This window comes from Bidens hawaiensis, unplaced genomic scaffold, assembly GCF_021521415.1.
Source record: "Bidens hawaiensis isolate Kalapana, Puna unplaced genomic scaffold, B.hawaiensis_p1.1 tig00032360_1, whole genome shotgun sequence".
Lineage (NCBI taxonomy): Eukaryota > Viridiplantae > Streptophyta > Magnoliopsida > Asterales > Asteraceae > Bidens > Bidens hawaiensis.
Window position 1 is genome coordinate 31,238 of NW_027495495.1, and position 19,964 is coordinate 51,201.

The 19,964-nt window shown below is 34.2% G+C and overlaps 2 protein-coding genes and 2 pseudogenes across 2 annotated transcripts; 3 read left to right on the forward strand and 1 right to left on the reverse strand.

The window, feature by feature from the left end:
- Nucleotides 1-9,876: 9,876 nt before the first annotated feature.
- On the reverse strand, nucleotides 9,877-11,360 carry LOC143583332 (UDP-glucose 4-epimerase GEPI48-like; annotated as a pseudogene).
- Nucleotides 11,361-11,447: 87 nt separating this feature from the next.
- Nucleotides 11,448-13,425, forward strand: LOC143583336 (peptidyl-prolyl cis-trans isomerase CYP21-4-like; annotated as a pseudogene).
- A 1,276-nt stretch (nucleotides 13,426-14,701) lies between these two features.
- Nucleotides 14,702-16,281, forward strand: LOC143583333 (threonine synthase, chloroplastic-like). The gene has a single exon (XM_077065666.1). The coding sequence runs from the start codon at nucleotides 14,702-14,704 to the stop codon at nucleotides 16,247-16,249; it is 1,548 nt and encodes a 515-aa protein (XP_076921781.1). The 3' UTR covers nucleotides 16,250-16,281.
- Nucleotides 16,282-19,347: 3,066 nt separating this feature from the next.
- LOC143583334 (RAF-like serine/threonine-protein kinase PRAF) lies at nucleotides 19,348-19,845 on the forward strand. The gene has a single exon (XM_077065667.1). It carries the CDS (start codon nucleotides 19,348-19,350, stop codon nucleotides 19,843-19,845), a length of 498 nt encoding a protein of 165 aa, XP_076921782.1.
- The last annotated feature ends 119 nt before the right edge of the window (nucleotides 19,846-19,964 follow it).

Consider the following 19,964-nt stretch of genomic DNA (forward strand, 5'->3'; position numbering starts at 1 on the left):
GAACCCCGATTACCACCTGAAACCACCACTGTCGCCGCCTTTAAACCCCCACTTGACCACCATCATCGTCTTTCTAATCTGCGTCTCCACCACCACCACCACCTGTCATCTCTCTCCACCACCATCTATGGAAACCACCACCCAAATCAACAAATAAGCACCACATCTCCCATAGTAGATCCATGATATACTTACCCGATTTCACCCACTCCGACGAAAACCCACTTCCCAAATTTCCCGATTCAACCGTTGATTACATTTATGATATACCCGAAGATTGCTTAGCCTTAATTTACTAGTTTCTAAACTCCGGTGATATTCTCGGCCGCCACCACTGTTTTCGGCGAGGTTTGTGTGTGTGTGTGAGAGAGAGAAAGAGCGAGAGAGATGGTGAAGATTTGCAGGGGAGAGAAAGAGAGAAAAAGAGAGAGAGAGATGGTCAAAATTTTATGTAATTTTATTATATTTTTAGTTATTAAATAATAATGTTAAATGACCACAGTACCCTCATGTGCAAAGCATATGATCAAAGTTAACAGAAAATTTTAACTGGGTTAGTGTCAAAGGACGTAAGTTGAAAGGAATTTGATACATGAGTTATGTCTTCTGCTATTTGTTTCGATAAAGGACGTCTACTGAAAATCAGACCAAACGTAAAGGACGTCTTTTGCCATTTTGTCTTCCAAATAAAGCCATTGGAATCAAGCGGTTGATAACTTCATGGCTTGGCTCGTTATACTTAATTGATCCATTAAAAAACCCGAATCCACCCACTCGAAAGCAAATTCGTTAAAAGTTGCCATATCAAATCAGTGGAAACAAAAAGGGACCCTCACACCAAGGGCCACCGAATCCAAGTTCATATCAATGTTTTTTGATCTGAAAAACCTAGTAGGCACCAAACTAAAAGCATGACCCCAACATTGACCTTATTGACCACCACAGGTGTCGTTGAGGGTGAAGATTGTGAATCCCTAATCTTCCATACTTCAAATCCTTGAGTATATATTTTTTCTGTAGTTGCTTCCCTTTTTTCTTCTTAACTTACCGATTCAAACAACATCTAATACAGTCCAACGGCAAATCCCCCGTTCATCTATAATGGTTCACATCGATTCAATAGGAAAAAAAAGGATTAGTTCAATACATGAATTAATTATAAATACGACTAAATGAATCAATTAGGAATGCAAGAATATCAATGTTGTAAAACTCGCTAGGCGGTCCCTAGGCGGCCGACCCTCTTTTAGGGAGTACTCGGAGTACTCGTGGAGTACTCGGCTTATACTCGGACATGATAAATATAACATAAAATAATTATTGGATATTATATATATGTTAAGATAAGCATAATTCATGTCAAAAATAAACATAATTCATATAAAAAAACATAATTCAAAAAATTCATGTTTTGTTGTTATTTTTAATTTTTCACTAAAAATTAAAAAAATTAAAAAAAATAGAAAAAATTAAAAAAATTGGCCGAGTTGACCTTGGAGGCCGAGTAATCCCGAGTACTCCGACTTTTGACCGAGTTGGACCTTGGCGAGTAATGGTGTCCGAGTTGAGAAAAGGCGGCAAGGTTGATATCCGAGGACCTTGGAATCGCCGATTCAAAGGCCTTGGAATCCGACTTTTACAACACTGATGAATATACAATCTCATATAAAATGAAAAAGAAGAGCACATAAACAAAATCGAACATAGTTGATTCAAAAATAAAAACCCTAAATATGCAAATACATAATCGAACGAATATGAGGAATACATATGTGAAGCGAATCAATTGATGAAGAATATTGTTTGATTTATACGGAAGGGATGAGTTGTTGAAATTGATTAGCTTTGATTTCTCATTAATTGGAATCGGTGTTTAGTGTTTCCCCATTGATATCGTGAAGAGACGGAACGTCGTCGACCATAAAACGTCCAATATGTTTAATGTAATAATTGAGATTTAAGTTAGCATTCAATTAAAGCATTAGATGTTAAGCTAATCATCAATTAATCATAAGAAAATTATAAAAAATACATGTTTGTCCTTCACACTTGTGTTAGATCTAGTTGTACCGAACACTTTAAGAATGAAACGAGAGATTGACTGTAATACCCGGAAATTTGTTAAACAATAAAATAAAATAATAAAGCAATAATCGTTGAATGTTTTGGGGTCAATTATTAGATGTGTTAAAATCTCATTAAACAGATGGAACGTTAATAAAAAAAAATAGTCGAACATTTTGGATAATAGAAAAAAAATGAGTTTAGGGATTATTTAAATTAAATACTAAATAGAAAGGTTTGTTTGTAAATATTAAATTAATTATAAAGCAAAGTTGGAGGACTAGTTTCGCCATATACCAAAAGTTGTTTTGAAACCCACTGCATCTTCCACGTGATTTCCGGCAAAACTTATAAAATTTGAATTATTAGATGTAACCCTATTATCAAAAGAATGGAGCGTAACTTGAGGTACACGATTCGTTTAACTATATATTCTTTTCACAAACCCTACATCGTGTTCAACCATATCGCATTCACCATTACGACACTACCACCTCCCTGTAACTCGTCGCCGGAAAACCTATGCCACCCTATTCGCCGATTGTTGTCGCCACCGTGGTTAACCACCACTGCTGCTACCTATCTTCTGGTTCAGTTCTGTTCAACTATCGAGCACATACCACGAAGTCCGACTTTTCCGTTTGTCTACAACTCGTTTCGTTTTGTGCAGCTACTTAGGTAAGAACTTCCGACCCTCGACTACTACGCGTTTCGTACATATGCTTCTGTGAGTTCGATTCATGACGGCGACTAGCAGATGTTTAATATAAAACGTTTTGTTTTGGAAGAATATATGTGAGTATAAATAATAATAAATAAATAAATTAAGCATCTGTTGGTTTGTTTCTTTCGACCATATATATACTAGCAACATATTTAAATAACTATTAGTATATTTATGAATTCATCAAATTTCTAAAGCTTGTTGTGTCATTTAGTTATGTTTTCGTAAGTCACACCATGATTGAAGAGGAGATTGATATTATTATAATGCTAGAATATGAAGTTTATTCATCTCACAGTTGATTAAATAATAAATAAAAGTATTGGTTTTTCATTAATAAACATGTTATAACAAACGTTATGAATCCGTCGCCGGATAAGTCACTAGAACCCTCAAGTCAAATCGAGTAACATATTTTATAGTAATTTAAAGTTGGTGTCAATAAATCGAAGGTTCTTATAATTGTTGAAGACAAGCCAACTTGTTACTTTTGCGTAATAATCAAGGTACGGATTCTGTTTCTTGTTACTTCGTAGTACGGTTTCTGATTTCTGTCACTCATAGTATAAATTATATTCCGTTACTTCATTACGGTTTCTGTTTCCGTTTACACTTAGTATTGACTCTATTCCGTTACTTTGTAGTACGGATTTTTGTTACGCGTCAGTTATATTTTGAGTTCAGTTATTTATATAATATATTTTAGTTATAAGTTTTTAGTTTTAGTACTCTGTTACCCGAGCATTTTCTGACTTGTCGTTGGGGCGTCAACGGCATGACACTTGTCGTGACAGTGCGTAATTAAAGTTCACGGCGTCTCTAACCAGTACTTGTGAAGTATTATGGCCACTTAGGGGCGTATGGATCGATCCTAGTTCTGTTCTGACTTCTGATTTCTGGGGGATGGAATAATGTGTGTACGCCATACGTACCATCTCATAGGTGCATGGACTAGCTAGCTGTGTACCCCTCTGTTTTTGGCTCTGGGTGCTTCTGCTTACATGACTTATTTTATTATTACATCACAAGTCGTGTAGTTTAGTATCTGTATATGTTTCTGTTATAGTTCTGATATGTTTTAATATGTGTATATATATATATACCTCTGATTATGTTCAGATCGTGTATCGGATTTTGGTAGCGTCTGTCCTGATTTGGTATTGGTTCCGAGTTTATATTCGAATCGGTTTTGGTGTCAACGTAGTTCAGATTTAGTTCAGTGTGTATATTTGCTTTATGTATGTCCGTCTTTACATGTACTATTGTTCTTTCCGTTACTGGGCAATTTTTGGCTCAGCCGTGTTTTCTTGTTTTGTTTTTCTTATTTTGTTTTCAGGTAATCCGGGATTCGGGGAATTTAGTGATGAAAGATAATAATGAAGTTAAAGCTTTTAAAAGTTAATTCATTTTGTTTAATAATATGACGTAGTTTGCATTAATTTTTGTTGTATTTTGGATTGTGGCGTTGATTTGATATCTGTAATAGTGACACGTCAGCCCGTTCCGGGTTGGGGTGTTACATTGACAAATTACTTTTTCTCCCCAATTATGAATGTCTTTTTTGTCTTCATCATGCAATTGTGAAATTACGATAGTTGTCATTCACTTCTCCTTAATAATAATATAATATAGATAATATAGATAGATAATATAGATATAGATACACATATTTATTCTTTCATTTTTGTATTTCTAAGTAATAATAGCATAATTCATTAATTATGAAATGTCATTTTTGTCCTTATCATTCAATTATGAAATACCTAAGCAAAAGGATAAAAGAGTAATTTCATAAACCATGAATTATGAAATGTCCTTTTTATCCTTGTGATGCAATTATGAAATGACATTTATGTCCATCACTCTTCCTTTATATATAATATAAATATAGATTAAATGGTGGCTCATCAATTACATAGATAATCCAAATAAAAAGGCTGAATTTTTACAATAATATAGATTTATTAAATTTAATTACAAGGTTGCAAAAGTCGTTAAGCGGACCCTAGATGACCGACTGGGGAGTTGGGTGTACTCAGAGTACTCGATAAATACTTAGATAGTACTCGAAAATGGTAAATATGAAGAAAGTTAATTTTTAGATATAATATATGTCACATATCATAATTATACTAATATTTATAACAAAACAAATGAATATCAAAATAAATAAGAGAAATAATTTTAAATACTAAATTATTCTAAAATTTGTTAATCATTAACTAAAAAAGTGATATCCTTATTTTAATATTATAGAAATATGAGTTATGCTTTATTTTTTATGTCAAAATCGGCCCAAGTTAACCGACTAGATGCGATTTCGGCTGAGGTTGACCACATTTAATCGATTCTTAGTAATTAGACGGAGTTAAAGAAACTCTCATTGATGTCATACCTTATAGCGAGTATTCAGGGAGTACTCGACCTTAAAGACCTACTTTTACAGTATTACTTAATTATATACGTAATAAAAGACAAATTAAAGTTTAGGCTAATGTATTAGTAAAAGATAATTTATTAAAGAAAAATAGGGAAAAAGAGGGGGCGACTAGGAAGAACTGAGAAGTGAAAACCTCAAACATACAACCAAGAGAAAAATAAAGGAAAAAGAAAACAATTTGAAAAATCATAACACATTAAAAAGGGAAATTTACCAAGCTAATTGGCATCACTTCTCCCAATTGATGACGTGAATTTGATGTCGTTTATCACTAATTAGACATTCGGAAAAGCACGTTGTTAATTAAAAATAATGTTATTTCTTGCTTTCCATAATAATTGATAAATGGGTTACCTAATTGTTGAACTTGATTGTCTAGATTCACACTAAAATGAGAAGCAAAAACATTTATTTATGGGTGTTCTTTTATAACATTACATTACCAAGTTCAATGTTTTAAAAACTGATATTTTACTTGTAGCGGATTGAGTTATAAAATGGTACAACCGGTTGAACCGGATTATACCGGGAGGTTCAACCGGTTGAATAATTTACCTTGTAATTTTTTATAAATGTAACTTTAATCCAAAAATAACCCAAAATTAAATGATTTTATAAAAAAAATAATCCAAAAGTTAATCGATATTATAAAAAATAATGTAAAAGCATTCAATCTTTAAAAAATAGTTCTAAAGTTTACACGTTTGAATGTTAATTGTTGGGTTAAAAGTAGTTTTGAAAAAATATAGGCTACAAATATCAAAAATTTATCGGACCTAAAACCGGTTTGCCGGTAAAAACCGGTATTTTAAACAAAAACCGCCGGTACGATGTTCTAGCAAACCGGACAAAGATACCAGACTCAAAATACCGGCTTGTTGGGCGAAGTCCGGTTTAACCGGTTCAACCGGTCGGTTTGAACCGGTTTCTAAAACACTGACCAAGTCAACACTTGTTTATTTTATTTGCATTTGATATGTTTTGTTGCTTGGCGCTTGAGGCTATGAAACTACTTAGTCACGTCTAATGAATAATAGCGGATCAAGACTAAAATCTTAAGGGTAATGTTTTTTTTGTTGCCATATATCATTCAATTTAAATGAAATAGAAATAGAAACACAATAATAAATAAATTTTAAACACATTGGGTGAAGAAATATCTTGTTCAACAATTGAGGAGGGGTAGTCTTATATTTTTTCAAGGGTAGTAAAATACAAAAAAATGTCAGAATTTTGTTTGTATTTCTGAAAAAGAGTTGAAAGGTATTGGAGGCTAACTCTGCTTATATAACATGTCAGGTCTTGCTAACAAGTCTGAATAATAATGTTATAAACACATGATCTATGAATATGAATTTAAACTAACAAATTTTGGTATTAAAAAAGATAGCAACGCATCATATTGTATGTTCGGCTTTTTATATCGATTTATACATTACTCTTTGATGATAAAAGTATATGATTCACATTTGTGAATTAAAAATGGCCACTTGTTTAAATTTTAAAACGTGACAAAACAATATAAAAAGAACTTGGTGCTAGGTACATTTTATGCCATTTCAACATCATATAATTATGTTTCTTTATTTTTGGAACGCATATAGTTGTTCACAAGTCTTTTGACTGTATAAAAACAAACGAATATCCGAATAATTTGTATATTTCCCGGAAACTTAGAAAAGTGTCATTGAGTCGTATATTGCGTGTGAGAATTGATTGTTTTTTTTTAACAATAAACTAGACCCTCAACTATTTATCACTACAACTTTTAACCATCATTTAACGAGATGTTAGATTACATGCAACTCTTATTCCTTGAGTTTTAAATTTAACCAATAACCATGTTCTCTGGTTCATCTAAACTAGAAAAAAATGTAATACCATCTATAATTACTAAGAACCTTAAACAATAATAACCATATAAATTATTCAAAGTCTTTTATCATTATATAATTAGGTGTTCATCATGTTGGTATTTAATATGGTTATTCAGGTTTTCTGAATTAGGTAGACATTATATCTCTATCTCTACTATATATAAAGTAGGAGTTAAGGACTTCTTAAAACTTAAGAGGTACAAATTGTATTACATAAATCACAACACTTTATGCATGTCTTAAGGTAGTTAAGGGGGGCATAGCAGTCTTTTGGCAAAATCAAATACACAATTAAAGACAAACTTACACTAATAGCCCCTCAACTATAGTTAACTACTTGTAAATATAAGTAATAATTATAAATTTGGCCCTTCATCTTTCCCTTTTTATATGACAAGTTTATTTTTTTTGTTACTACTATATCTCTAAATATATTATGATTTTAAAAAAACCGAACTCACTGTTGCAACATGCATATTTTTGTCGATGTTTTGACATAAAAATTGTTTAATACCGAGTTATTGATTATAATGTACAACTCATTATTGCATCAATGTACACGTCACTAGATAATATAAAAATAGTGTGATTTAATTCACATTAAATACAATTTTTAAATCTAATTGAAAAAACATGTTCACTCCAAGGCCAAACTATACGGTTACCACATTTTTTCTAGGGTCAATTGGTGTGGAATTTCAAAAGAATGTCATGGAAATCTTCAATAAGGAGATCAATTTACCGATGTGGAACATCACTTGTCAAGAGAGGTTTCGCGTTGTCACCTTCGCCTACTACTGGGTGCACCTTGCACCTTATATGTTTTGTATATTTTTGTTCAATTTTATATCTTCATTGATTTGCTTGTTTTTATTTTATTCTATGTCACAAAACTAGATTTTAACAATTTGTTTATGACTCGGATTTTTAGTGGTCTCTAGGGTCAAAGAGGGTGGGAGAAAATGGGTAGCTTTATTATTGAAGTATGAGCAAGACCAGAAATTGCAGTCACAACAACATAATTCAAAAGTCAAGTTAAATGAGTTTATGTCAAAATGAGTAATTATATTACGGGCTTCAGGTTAATACGTTTTCGGGTCGGAACAGGTCCGTCAAAAAGGTTTGGGTTAAAAGTAGTTTATTTGAGATGATTGTACATTTCATCTTTGCTTCTTGCTTGTCGCTACATGTTTTACGCGTTCAAGTATCAGTTACGTGGATGACATTGTTTAACCCTAATGAAAAGACACTCTTCATAAATTGAATTTCTTTGTATATTATTTGGAGCTAGAATGTATTTTTATTATTTTAACTGTGCTCACCACAAGGTGTTCAATGAAATGCTTATGTTTTAGTTTTGACATCATTTTAATAATTTCTTGCCAAAAAGTCTGTTATCTGTTAGGTAATAATCTGATTTATTAGGTGAAAATTTCATGTTATGTTAGGTGATTATCTTATTTATTATCTGAGTTATCATGTGTTAATCTGATTTATAAAGTTAGTGTTCTTCACCATCTTCTTTTAATATTTCCTCCACTTAAGGTTGCCATCTAGGATTACCAAAGTAATATTCTTTTGTATTTTTGGTTTTGTTATTTTCACAAATCATTATAGACGTAAAATCCGTGCGGGTTCGTTTACTAGTTATATATCTAGATTCTAAAACCCAAACTTGACCCTGTTTCTCCCGGGTTTTATCAGGTTGGGTTAAATTGGGTTTCGAGTATTTAACCTAGAAAACTGATAAATCAATATTTGGCCGAGGGGAAGTAGAATCGAACGAAAACATGTAGAATTGAACAAAACCCGATCGAACAAAAACCCGTAGAATTGTTGTTGTAGATAAATTGAAAATTGTAAAAGTCGATGGAATTAGAAGGGCTCAGGTTCAGGTAGCGTGAATTCCGGTTCCATGGATACGATCATACGAGTACTTTTGGGTTCGGGTAGGGGTGCAAACGAGCCGGGCTGAGCCCGAGCTCGGCCCGTGAGTTGTTTTTAAGCTCGAGCTCAGCTCGGGCTTATATCATTTACTATTTATTAAATAAATTCTATATATTTATAATTATTTTTATATAGTTTTTCCAATTATAGTTTTATGTATAGCATAATATATATTAATTAATATTTATTACACACACACATATATGTGTATATATATATACTAGCTTATATCCCATGTTACACACGGGTTTAAAAAAAATTAATTAATAAATATAATCTTTAAAATTTGAAAAATCATATTAACATGTACCTAAATAAGTTAAGTTAGAATATTTGGACACGTGTTGGTTCCTATCACGTAAACCAACGAACATGTACAAACAATTGAACAAATTCTTTTTTTTCATGTCTGTTAGTTAAGAACTTACAAACACAGACAAACATAAAAACACAAACAATGTAAACAAACAAAGTAAATGGGGAAATCACGGCTTAGGCAAATTCACTACTCAATGGAAAAAATGATAATATACGGGCTTGTTTTTTGATTATTTTTACTAAATTAACTTGATATGTACACTTGTAATAGCACATAAATCAATACAAGTGGTAGTAGCAGAAGTATTACATAACTTTTCACACGTCAAGAAGCAGTATGAGTGAATTCATCATATATCAACTTAATTACATTAGGAATCTTTATGCTATTGAGGTGCATACTTGATTAAATGCATATTCAATTTACATAAAAGCATATAATATATTTAGTCCTTGTAGTGTCTCTGAACATACAATGCATATACCAGTCACTCAGTTGACATAAATCATGATCTAAATAACCAATATCCAAGGACCTGAAATGTGATTTGATTCGAATGGAAGTAATCACGCACCTGAATAGAAGATATTACATTAAAATCCACATTAAGTGCGACGAAAAATGTAATATGGGCAGCAAAAACATACCGTTGTTCCATCTTTGGTTGAGTAATCAGTTCCAAATACTTTTAAGTGCAGGTAACCTACCAACATCCACTTGCTGAATGAAAGGCATAAGATTGTTCGGAGACCCCAAAGGATCCTCACCAATATACCCACTCGGGTGGGCCCCGACTGGGTAAGAAATACCTTAACATTATCATTTTCCACCCAGAATCCGAAGCATAAATGTCACGAAAAATGTCCTCAACCATCAGCTGAATCAATTAAACGTGTATACGTTAAACACATCAAATTCCTAGAATAATGATAATAATTTGAAATGTTTGGTACCTTGATTCGTCCGTATGGGCTGGCTGCAGATAACGGGAAATCTTCTGTGCAAGGTAACACCTTAGGCCAACCATAAACAGTAGCTGACGATGAAAACACGATCTGCAACGTTTAAAAAACGAAGAAAAACATGTCACATTTACAAACTATATATTAACATAATATGTACAAAGTGAAGCAAAGAAATAACAAATTTTATACCTTTTTGCATCCGTGAGCTTCCATAACTTCCAACAGAGTTAAAGTGCCAACAACATTGTTGTCATAATACATTAACGGCTTCTGCACACTTTCACCAACCGCCTTCAAACCAGCAAAATGTATGACAGCATCAAATCTAAGTTTCAATTAAAAATCCAAATTAATACAGACTCCCACTTGTTTATAAATTATAACTTATAAACCATCAGTAAATAAGGTTTTTTTACTTTGTGGAGGCAAAAAGCTTCTTTAACTCTGACTTGTCCCTAATATCAATCTGCAGTGAATCAAAATAAATAAAACACAACTATTAACTCATAAATAGATAAATAATAATAATAATAATAATAATAAATGAAAAATATTTTCCTCATTGAACACGTTAGTATGTTAAAGGTGGGGCTGACACATGTCTCAAATGCATGTGGTAACACGTGTCACAACCTGTTTTCTTTTATTATATATTGAGATAATTATATATATATATATATTATAAAAATTATTTAATCGACAGGCTTGTTTAGGCTCGTGAGCCGGCTCGAGCTCAATAAGTGAAGCTCGGACTCTTTTTTTAAATGAGCTTACTTTTAGGCTCGGGCTTGTTTAAGTTTGGCTCGATCGAGCTTTTTCACGAGTCGATCTCGAGTAGCTCGGCTCGTTTGCACCTCTAGGTTCAGGTTAATAGTTTCTCGGGTCGGCCTTGACCCGAAACCTAGAAACAAGTAACCAGTAACCGAACTGAATTCAACCAGCTCGGATTCAGGTTCAGGTTTATAGTGTCTCGGGTCGGGTTTCGGGTTGCGGATAAAAATGACGACAGGCCAACTTGGATCATGTCATGTTTTGGGTATTATGATAACTTGATGTGGATCTTGGACCCGAGTTTATTTGTTATTCTTTTTGTGCAGTGTTCACATGTAAGAGTGTATAAGTTTCATCATTAATGGCGAGGATTAAACCGCAAGCTCTGTTACAGCAAAGCAAAAAGAAGAAAGCACCGAGAAATGTTTCTCTTTGCTACATATAGACACTGGTCTCAAAGGTTTGTCGATAACAGACACTATATCAGTTACATTAACATACGTTTATTTATTTATATCGTTTGCATAAGAATATTGCACTAGCCAGTGTTTGATCATACGCATGCAGTACACGGCACACGCTAAACGCACCTAATGAGTGATTTGTGTGTTACTTTTAGGTCAATAATGCAGACGGACGACGCAACATCAAAGTTTTAGGTACACATAACATTATATTAATTTAATATATTTGTTTCAATAGGTATATTGTAAAGTTTTGTATCTTTTGAAATCAAAGAAATCTGATGTTCCAAGATACGCTGTAAGTTTCTTGTGTCTTTTATATTTTCGTTAAAAACGATACATTAATATCAGTCTGGCTTTTGTTTAAGCTGCGGTGTTGTGGTTTTGATACATTAATATTTGTGTATCTAGATTTTTAACACGTCTAAAGGTTTGATTACTGTGGAACTGGTTCACCCGAAATTGTGGATGCGTTTTGATACAACTATTAACTCATAAATAGATAAATAATAATAATAATAATAATAATAATAATAAATGAAAAATATTTTCTTTTCGTCAGCCAACTTTTCAAACTGAAGCATAAAGCCATAAAGGTCCACATCAAATCATCAATTTAGGCAAAAATAGACTAATGTCTAAATCAACTAACCCAATTTCAAAATACTCACCTTCAACTCAAAATTATATTAGTTTGATGCAATTTTCTTCTGCATATTTTATTTGAAAATTAAAATTGTAATTGTTATCAAGCCCAACCTCGATCCTTGTATAGGAAGATAGTTTAGGCTCGCATTTTTAAGTTTTAACTCTTTTAGACTTCTGTGTATTAAAACCGAGCTCGAGCCTAGTTTAAGGCACTACACACGCGCTCATACTGAGCTTAGGCTTGTTTAAGGTTTTTCTCAAAATATATAAAAATGATTAACAATGGATATAAGTTAATTAATAAACAATAAACGAACCAAGCGTGAGCCTAACTTGAGCTTGAAAAATGACTCATGAGACGAGCCGAGGTTGAGCTCGAGCCTTTGTTAGTCAAAACGAGCCGAACTCGAGTCTATTCGAGTTAAGGCTCAAATAGGGAAAAATAATAAAACTTGATTATCAAAACGGGAAACTTGAATATAACCACGGATTATTAATGTTTTGAAATGTATTTTGCAGCCAAAAGGGACACTTTAAGGAAATGCAATTTCAACGCGTAGTGAAACATTTTGTAATCCAAGCAGGCGACTCTGAAGAACACGCGGTTATAGAAGATTGGACTTCTAGAGAGAAGCACTACAATCAGCTTGATAAAAGGTTTATTTGAATCCACACGAACCATCATCGTTTTCAATGCATAATTCACTCATCATATTTTTTTTCGATATAGTTTAAAACATGAAGCGTTTATCCTTGGAACATCAAATACCAAACAAGATAAAGACGGGTTTGATATTTTCATTACAACCGTACCAATTTCTGATTTTAATGCAAAGCTTAATGTGTTTGGACGCGTTATTAAGGGAGAATATGTCGTTCAGGTAAAACCAACATTGTAATTTATCGTTTTGGTCTTTGTTGAGTTTATTGATTTTAATTTGGAATTTGTATTATCCAGGAAATCGAGGAGGTGGACACCGATGAACATTACAAGCCTAAATCTCGAATTGGGATAATCGACGTGACACTGAAACAAAAGATTTAAGGTTCGGGTTGACTTGATCCATGGACATAGTTGTTTTGAGTATGTGTTTATAAGTTTGTTATGCACACATTGTACAAATTGTGGAAGAACAGTTGGTTTAATTAGAGTTTTAGGTCATACAATATTTTTGTCATATTTGTTAAATCATTTTTCTGCAAGATTCTGTTTTTGTTGTTTTGTTTTGTTTTATAACACTAAGGCTATCCGTAGTGGAGGGGCTACAATTGGGGGCGAATTGCGTCGTGTGACGCCTAGTCAGCAAGGGGTGAGAATTTGTTTTTGGGGTGTAATGGTGTTGTAGGCTAATATATATATACATACATATATATATATATATACCACACACAAACATATATAATAATAATATAAATATACATACATATACATCTCCAGCGACAAGAACAATCCGCCCCCGCCCAAATCGCCCCAAATCGCCCACGGGGCGGTGTTGTAGCCCCTGTCGCCCGTTTCTCGCCCCAATCTGTCGCCCACTACATATGGCCTAAGGCGAGCGTATATTTGCGAGTCGCCACCTGTGAATTTTTTATTTAATTTAGGTGTGTACTCGTAAGTCACAAAATATTTTTACAGCGACACCCATAACATGTTTAAATAAATGACTTAGAAAAAAATTATTTTTAAATAGTTCAATATTAAAATTTTCAACGTGCTAAAAGATAAATTAACACACAAATGAAAAACCCATAACTTGTAAATAAAGTACTAGTTTTAAAACTAAATCCTAATTTGAATCTAGGGCTGTTCAAAAAGCCTTATTTGAATCCATCCAAAAAGCTCGAGCTAGGGTCAGCTTGGCTCGTGGCTTGGTCTTGGCTCGACTCGTTAGCTCGGCTCGTTGGCTCATTTAGATTAAACCCTAAATTTTAATATCTATATATAATAACATCATACCAAGAAATAAATAAATAAAAGTTATACATAAATTATGTCACCCGATACCTAAAACCTTATAAAAAATAACGAAAATAAAACAAATAAATTTATAAATTCTCTAGTTTATAAATTTTATATAATATGCATGTTAAAAATATATTTTTTGTATTTTATATATTTAAAATATAAAATAAAAAAATAATAAATAAAAAATAAAAAAATTAAAGGAATCCGGCTCGATGAGCTCGAGCTCGACTCGAGCTTTATACGAGCCAAGCTCGAGCCCGATTTTTCAGCTCGATAAAGAAAACGAGCCAGCTCGATTAATTTCGAGCTCGAGCTCAAACACACTCTGACTCGACTTGACTCAGCTGTTTTTACAGCCTTATTCGAATCCACCCAAATTTTATATAATAATAATAATAATAATAATAATAATAATAATATCAATCAACACTAAAAACCCTACGCCGCATACTAAAAACAAACCCAACCCTACGATAGAAGATTGAATTCGGCGCACAATTGAATCTCCGGTCAACAATGGCTCTCCTCCGATCTCACCTATTCTCCTTCACCCCACAACACCACCCTAATAATAATAACCGTAGATCCACCACCATCAAACCCTTCACCATCAAAGCCACCATCTCCTCCTCAGACAAACCCACCAAGCACCGCCGCCCCGCCGACGAAAACATCCGCCAAGAAGCCCACCGCCGCCACTCCTCCGACCAACACTCCACCTTCTCCGCCAAATACGTCCCCTTCAACGACCCCACCTCCACCGAGTCCTACTCCCTGGACGAGATCGTCTACCGCTCACGCTCCGGCGGCTTACTCGACGTCCAACACGACATCGAAGCGTTAAAAGCCTTCGACGGATCCTACTGGAAGTCTTTATTCGATTCACGCATCGGCAAGACCACTTGGCCATACGGGTCGGGTGTCTGGTCCAAAAAAGAATGGGTCTTGCCCGAGATCGATTCCGACGATATCGTATCGGCTTTCGAAGGTAATTCGAATATGTTCTGGGCCGAAAGGTTTGGGAAACAGCATTTGGGTATGAATGATTTGTGGGTTAAGCATTGCGGGATTAGTCACACGGGTAGTTTTAAGGATTTGGGTATGACTGTGTTAGTTAGTCAGGTTAATCGTTTGCGTAAAATGAACCGGCCCGTTGTCGGGGTGGGCTGCGCGTCGACCGGGGACACGTCGGCCGCGTTGTCGGCCTACTGCGCGTCCGCAGGTATTCCGAGTATTGTTTTCTTGCCTGCGAACAAGATTTCCATGGCGCAGTTGGTTCAGCCGATTGCGAATGGGGCGTTTGTGTTGAGTCTTGATACGGATTTCGATGGGTGTATGCAGTTGGTTAGGGAGGTTACGTCTGAGTTACCGATTTATTTAGCGAATTCGTTGAATAGTTTGAGGTTAGAGGGGCAAAAGACTGCTGCGATCGAGATCTTGCAGCAGTTTGACTGGGAGGTGCCGGATTGGGTTATTGTTCCCGGGGGTAATTTGGGGAATATTTACGCGTTTTATAAAGGGTTTCATATGTGTAAAGAGTTGGGGTTGGTTGATAGGATTCCGAGGCTCGTGTGTGCGCAGGCTGCGAATGCGAATCCGCTCTACTTGCATTTTAAATCCGGATGGTCGGATTTTAGTCCGGTTAAGGCGAAGACGACTTTTGCGTCGGCTATACAGATTGGTGACCCGGTTTCTATAGATCGGGCGGTGTATGCGCTCAAGAATTCGGATGGGATTGTGGAGGAGGCTACCGAGGAGGAGTTGATGGACGCGATGGCGCAAGCGGATGCGACCGGGATGTTTATTTGTCCGCATACGGGCGTGGCATTGACCGCGTTGGTTAAGCTTAGAAACAGCGGTGTGATCAAGCCGACTGATAGGACGGTTGTGGTTAGTACTGCGCACGGGTTGAAGTTTACTCAGTCGAAGATTGATTATCACTCGAAAGCGATCCCGGAAATGGCTTGCAAGTTGGCTAACCCGCCGGTTAATGTGAAGGCGGATTTTGGGTCGGTTATGGATGTGCTTAAAAAGTATTTGGAGAGCAAAGAATCAAGGCAGTAAGGTTCTATGATATTATGTCCTTTGGTATTTGTAGATTTAGTGGTGGTGTTAGAGTTGTTAGTGGTGTAATGTGTTTTGGTAAGACATGGGAAGAACATGTTTTGTAACTTCTGGTTTCCATTTGTTTGGGTACCATTGAGTTGTTTATGGTTTTTTAAAACCTTTTGGATTTGTTTATCGTTGCGGATTTGCTTGTGGGCGAGTGTTTGTTATAATCTGTTGTTTGTTTATAAGAATAAGAATAAGGTGTTTTTGGTAGTATTATGTGTTGAATGTATGATTATGCCATGAACCTCACGAAACATTGAAAGCCAGTTTCAAGTTACTTGAAACTGGCTTTCAATGTTTCGTGAGGTTCGTATTTGCCCTGATGGACAAACCCAAAGTGGAAAAAAGGCGGTATCCTAGATTCTTATTCGATAAGAGTAATTTATGTTCGCTTATATTATGTTCGGCCCTCATCCATTCAGTTTTCTTTTATTGTAGTTTAGTTTTAGTTTTAGACCTGAGGCAGTACTATGGGAATTCTTATCATATTAAACATTGGAGCTTGAACATTAGCCTGGATCACGCCGTACTTGTAAATGATATACACCCTTGTGTATGTTGTTCTCGCTATTGCAGAATTGCACTTAAACCTATTTCGATGATGATTGAAAAAAAGGAAATAACGGGTATCATTGCCTAACTCCTCTTTTGATAAAAAATTCATCAGTCAAGGATCCGTTAACCAAGAACGAAGCCCTTCTTGATTTTAGGTAAGCCGCTATCCAAGACCTCCATTTGATTTGGTTTCAGTCTGGTTTTTATTTGGTTATTATATACTATATTATCTAATACGTTATCCGATTGTTAAATCTGGTCTAACCGGTTCAACCGGTCCGACCATTGACCCAGTAAGACGATCAATTTGGTGTCCGAACCGGTTATAAAAACATTGATATTTAACAAGAAAAGGTCCTAGTCATTTATTCAATAACGGATAGCAACGTTGTAAATTAATGAATGGTGTTACCTAATTGTTGAACTTGATTTTCTAGATTCACACTAAAATGAGAACGAAATTATAACATGACATTACCAAGTCTAACACGTGTTTATTTTATTTGCATTTGATATATTTTATTTCTTGATGCTTAAAATTATGGAGCTATTTAGTCATGTCTAATGAACAATAACGGATCTATAACAAAGTCTCAAGGTAACGTTCAGAATATTTTTTGTTGTCATATATCATACAATTTAAACGAAATGAAAATAGAAACACAATAATATATAAATTAAAACACAAGTGGTGCATATTTCTCCTTATCGACTATTAAGAAGGGATAACATTATATTTTTTCAAGGGTAGTGAAATATAAAAAAATGCTAGAATTTTTTTATATTCTCGACAAAAAGTTGAGGATAGTGGAGGCTAACCCTAACTATATGGCAGGTCGGGTATTGCTAACAAGTCTGAATAATAATATTATAACCACATGATCTATGGGTATCATTTTCATACTAACTAGTATTAATATTGAAAAAAGCTAGCGGCATACATATTGTATGTTTGACTTCTATATTAATCTAAACATTACTCTTTGATGAATAAAAAATATATGATTTACATTTGTGAATAAAATATGGCCACTTGTTTAAAAATTAAAACGTGACGAAACAATATAAAAAGAACTTGGTGCTTGGTACATTTGATGCCATTTTAACATAATATAATTCCGTTTCTTTATTTTTGGAACGCATATTTTTGTTCACAAGTCTTTTGAGCGTATAAAAACAAATGAATATCCGAATAATTCGTATATTTCCCGGAAATTGTGAAAAGTGGTATTCAGTCGTATTTTGCGTGTGAGAATTGAGTCTTTTTTGTAAACTATAAACTAGACCCTCAACTATTTATCAATCTACAACTTTTAACCATCATTTAGTTCTATTAACGGGGGTGTTAAATTACATGCAACTCTTATCCCTAGAGTTTTAAGTTTAGCCATGTTGTTTGGCATAGATACTACTAAACCTAAGACAATAATAACCATATAAATTATTCAAAGTCTTTTATCATTCTACAACGGTTTTCTGAATAAGGTAGACATTTTTAAACTAAATCCTAATTCGAATCCACCCGAATTTAATATAATAATAATAAATATAACAAGAAGAAATATGTGCAATTTTTATTAAAAAACAATATAATTTCAATTTGGATAAGACTCGATTTAACTATTTGAAACTCAATTTAGTAACACCGCTATTCTATGCACTAAGAACGTACAATTTTTTTTTATTCTAGTTAAGTTCATTTACACCTTATTTGAAGTATCAACTAGAAAGATTGAAACTATGTCGCATTGTTGTGTTCATTAATATCAAAATAAACCTCCCAAAAGTATTAATCGATAGTTAATTTTTGAAATTTGATATTCTAACTTTTACTTTCCTAAGTTTACAAACAAACTTGTCAATAGATTTACTTAATTATCGCAATACAAACCCAACATGATTAAGATTTCACTTTATTTTTTTTCAAATAAAACAAACCAAATTATAATTTACTTACGGTTGGATTTAGGGGTGCTCTTCGTGTTCGCTTTTTGGGTTTTGGGTTTCAAAGTTTTAAATCTTGACCCGAAACCCAATCTGAATCTATCACGGGTTTTTCGGATTTGGTTAATCGGGATTCAAGTATCCTATAAAACAAAAAAAAAATTAATAACTAAAATGCTAAAATTAAAACAACATTTTATTCTTTGCTCATAAGCAAATAATCAAGTAATAAACCAACATAGCTTGATAAAACAATCCAAAAGAAGAGCACAACTAACTCGAATCATAATCGTCTTCAATCGGGTGTGATTTGGTTATTCGATTACGACTGCTATTAGTAATAAATAAAAAAAATAATTAACAATAAACAATCGATCTATAATAGTTTTAATGTACAAAGCTTACGGCCCAAAACCACATATTAACCATAGATGAGGGACTAAAGTTATGATATAACAATTCTATTCCAACACTAAAAACCCTACGCCTATAAATTCACCACAATTCATCTACCGTATTCAACTCTCAACAACTCACTCAAAGACTTAACCATGACTCGAGTAACGGATTCCGTTAACAAACCGTCAACAACCACCATCAAGTTCCTATACAGCTACAACGGCAAAATCCTGCCACGTCACACCGACGCCACACTCCGTTACATCGGCGGCCACACCAGAGTCCTCTCCGTTAACCGTTCCATCTCATACTCAGAACTGATAATCAAATTCTACGAAGCGTGTGGATTCTCAGTTACCGTGAAGTGCAAGTTACCGTCTGAAGATCTTGACGTGCTGGTGTCTGTGTCTTCTGATGAGGAACTTGCGGATGTGATTGAAGAGTACGAGCGTGTTTCGCCTGATGCCAAGATTAGAGTTGTCTTGTGTCCGGTGAGTTCGGTGAAGTCGGTTTCGCCTGTTCCGTCTGTGGAATCGCTTGTTGAGTATTCGGCTGATTCGAAACGGGTTGCGTGTCCGGGAAGGCAATGGCGCCGTGAGTGTTCGCGGTTTGGTTGTAATGTTGAAGGGGTGAACAAGAAACGGTTATAGATAGGTGGTAGATGATGATAATAATAATAATAATAATAATAATAATAATAATAATAATAATTATATAGAGAATTTGATTGATAGATTCAAGTTCTAATCAGATTGTGAAGATTGCATAT

Excerpts from the sequence above, each read along its gene's own strand:
- LOC143583333 (XM_077065666.1), top strand. The coding sequence starts at position 14,702 with ATGGCTCTCCTCCGATCTCACCTATTCTCCTTCACCCCACAACACCAC.
- LOC143583334 (XM_077065667.1), top strand. The coding sequence starts at position 19,348 with ATGACTCGAGTAACGGATTCCGTTAACAAACCGTCAACAACCACCATC.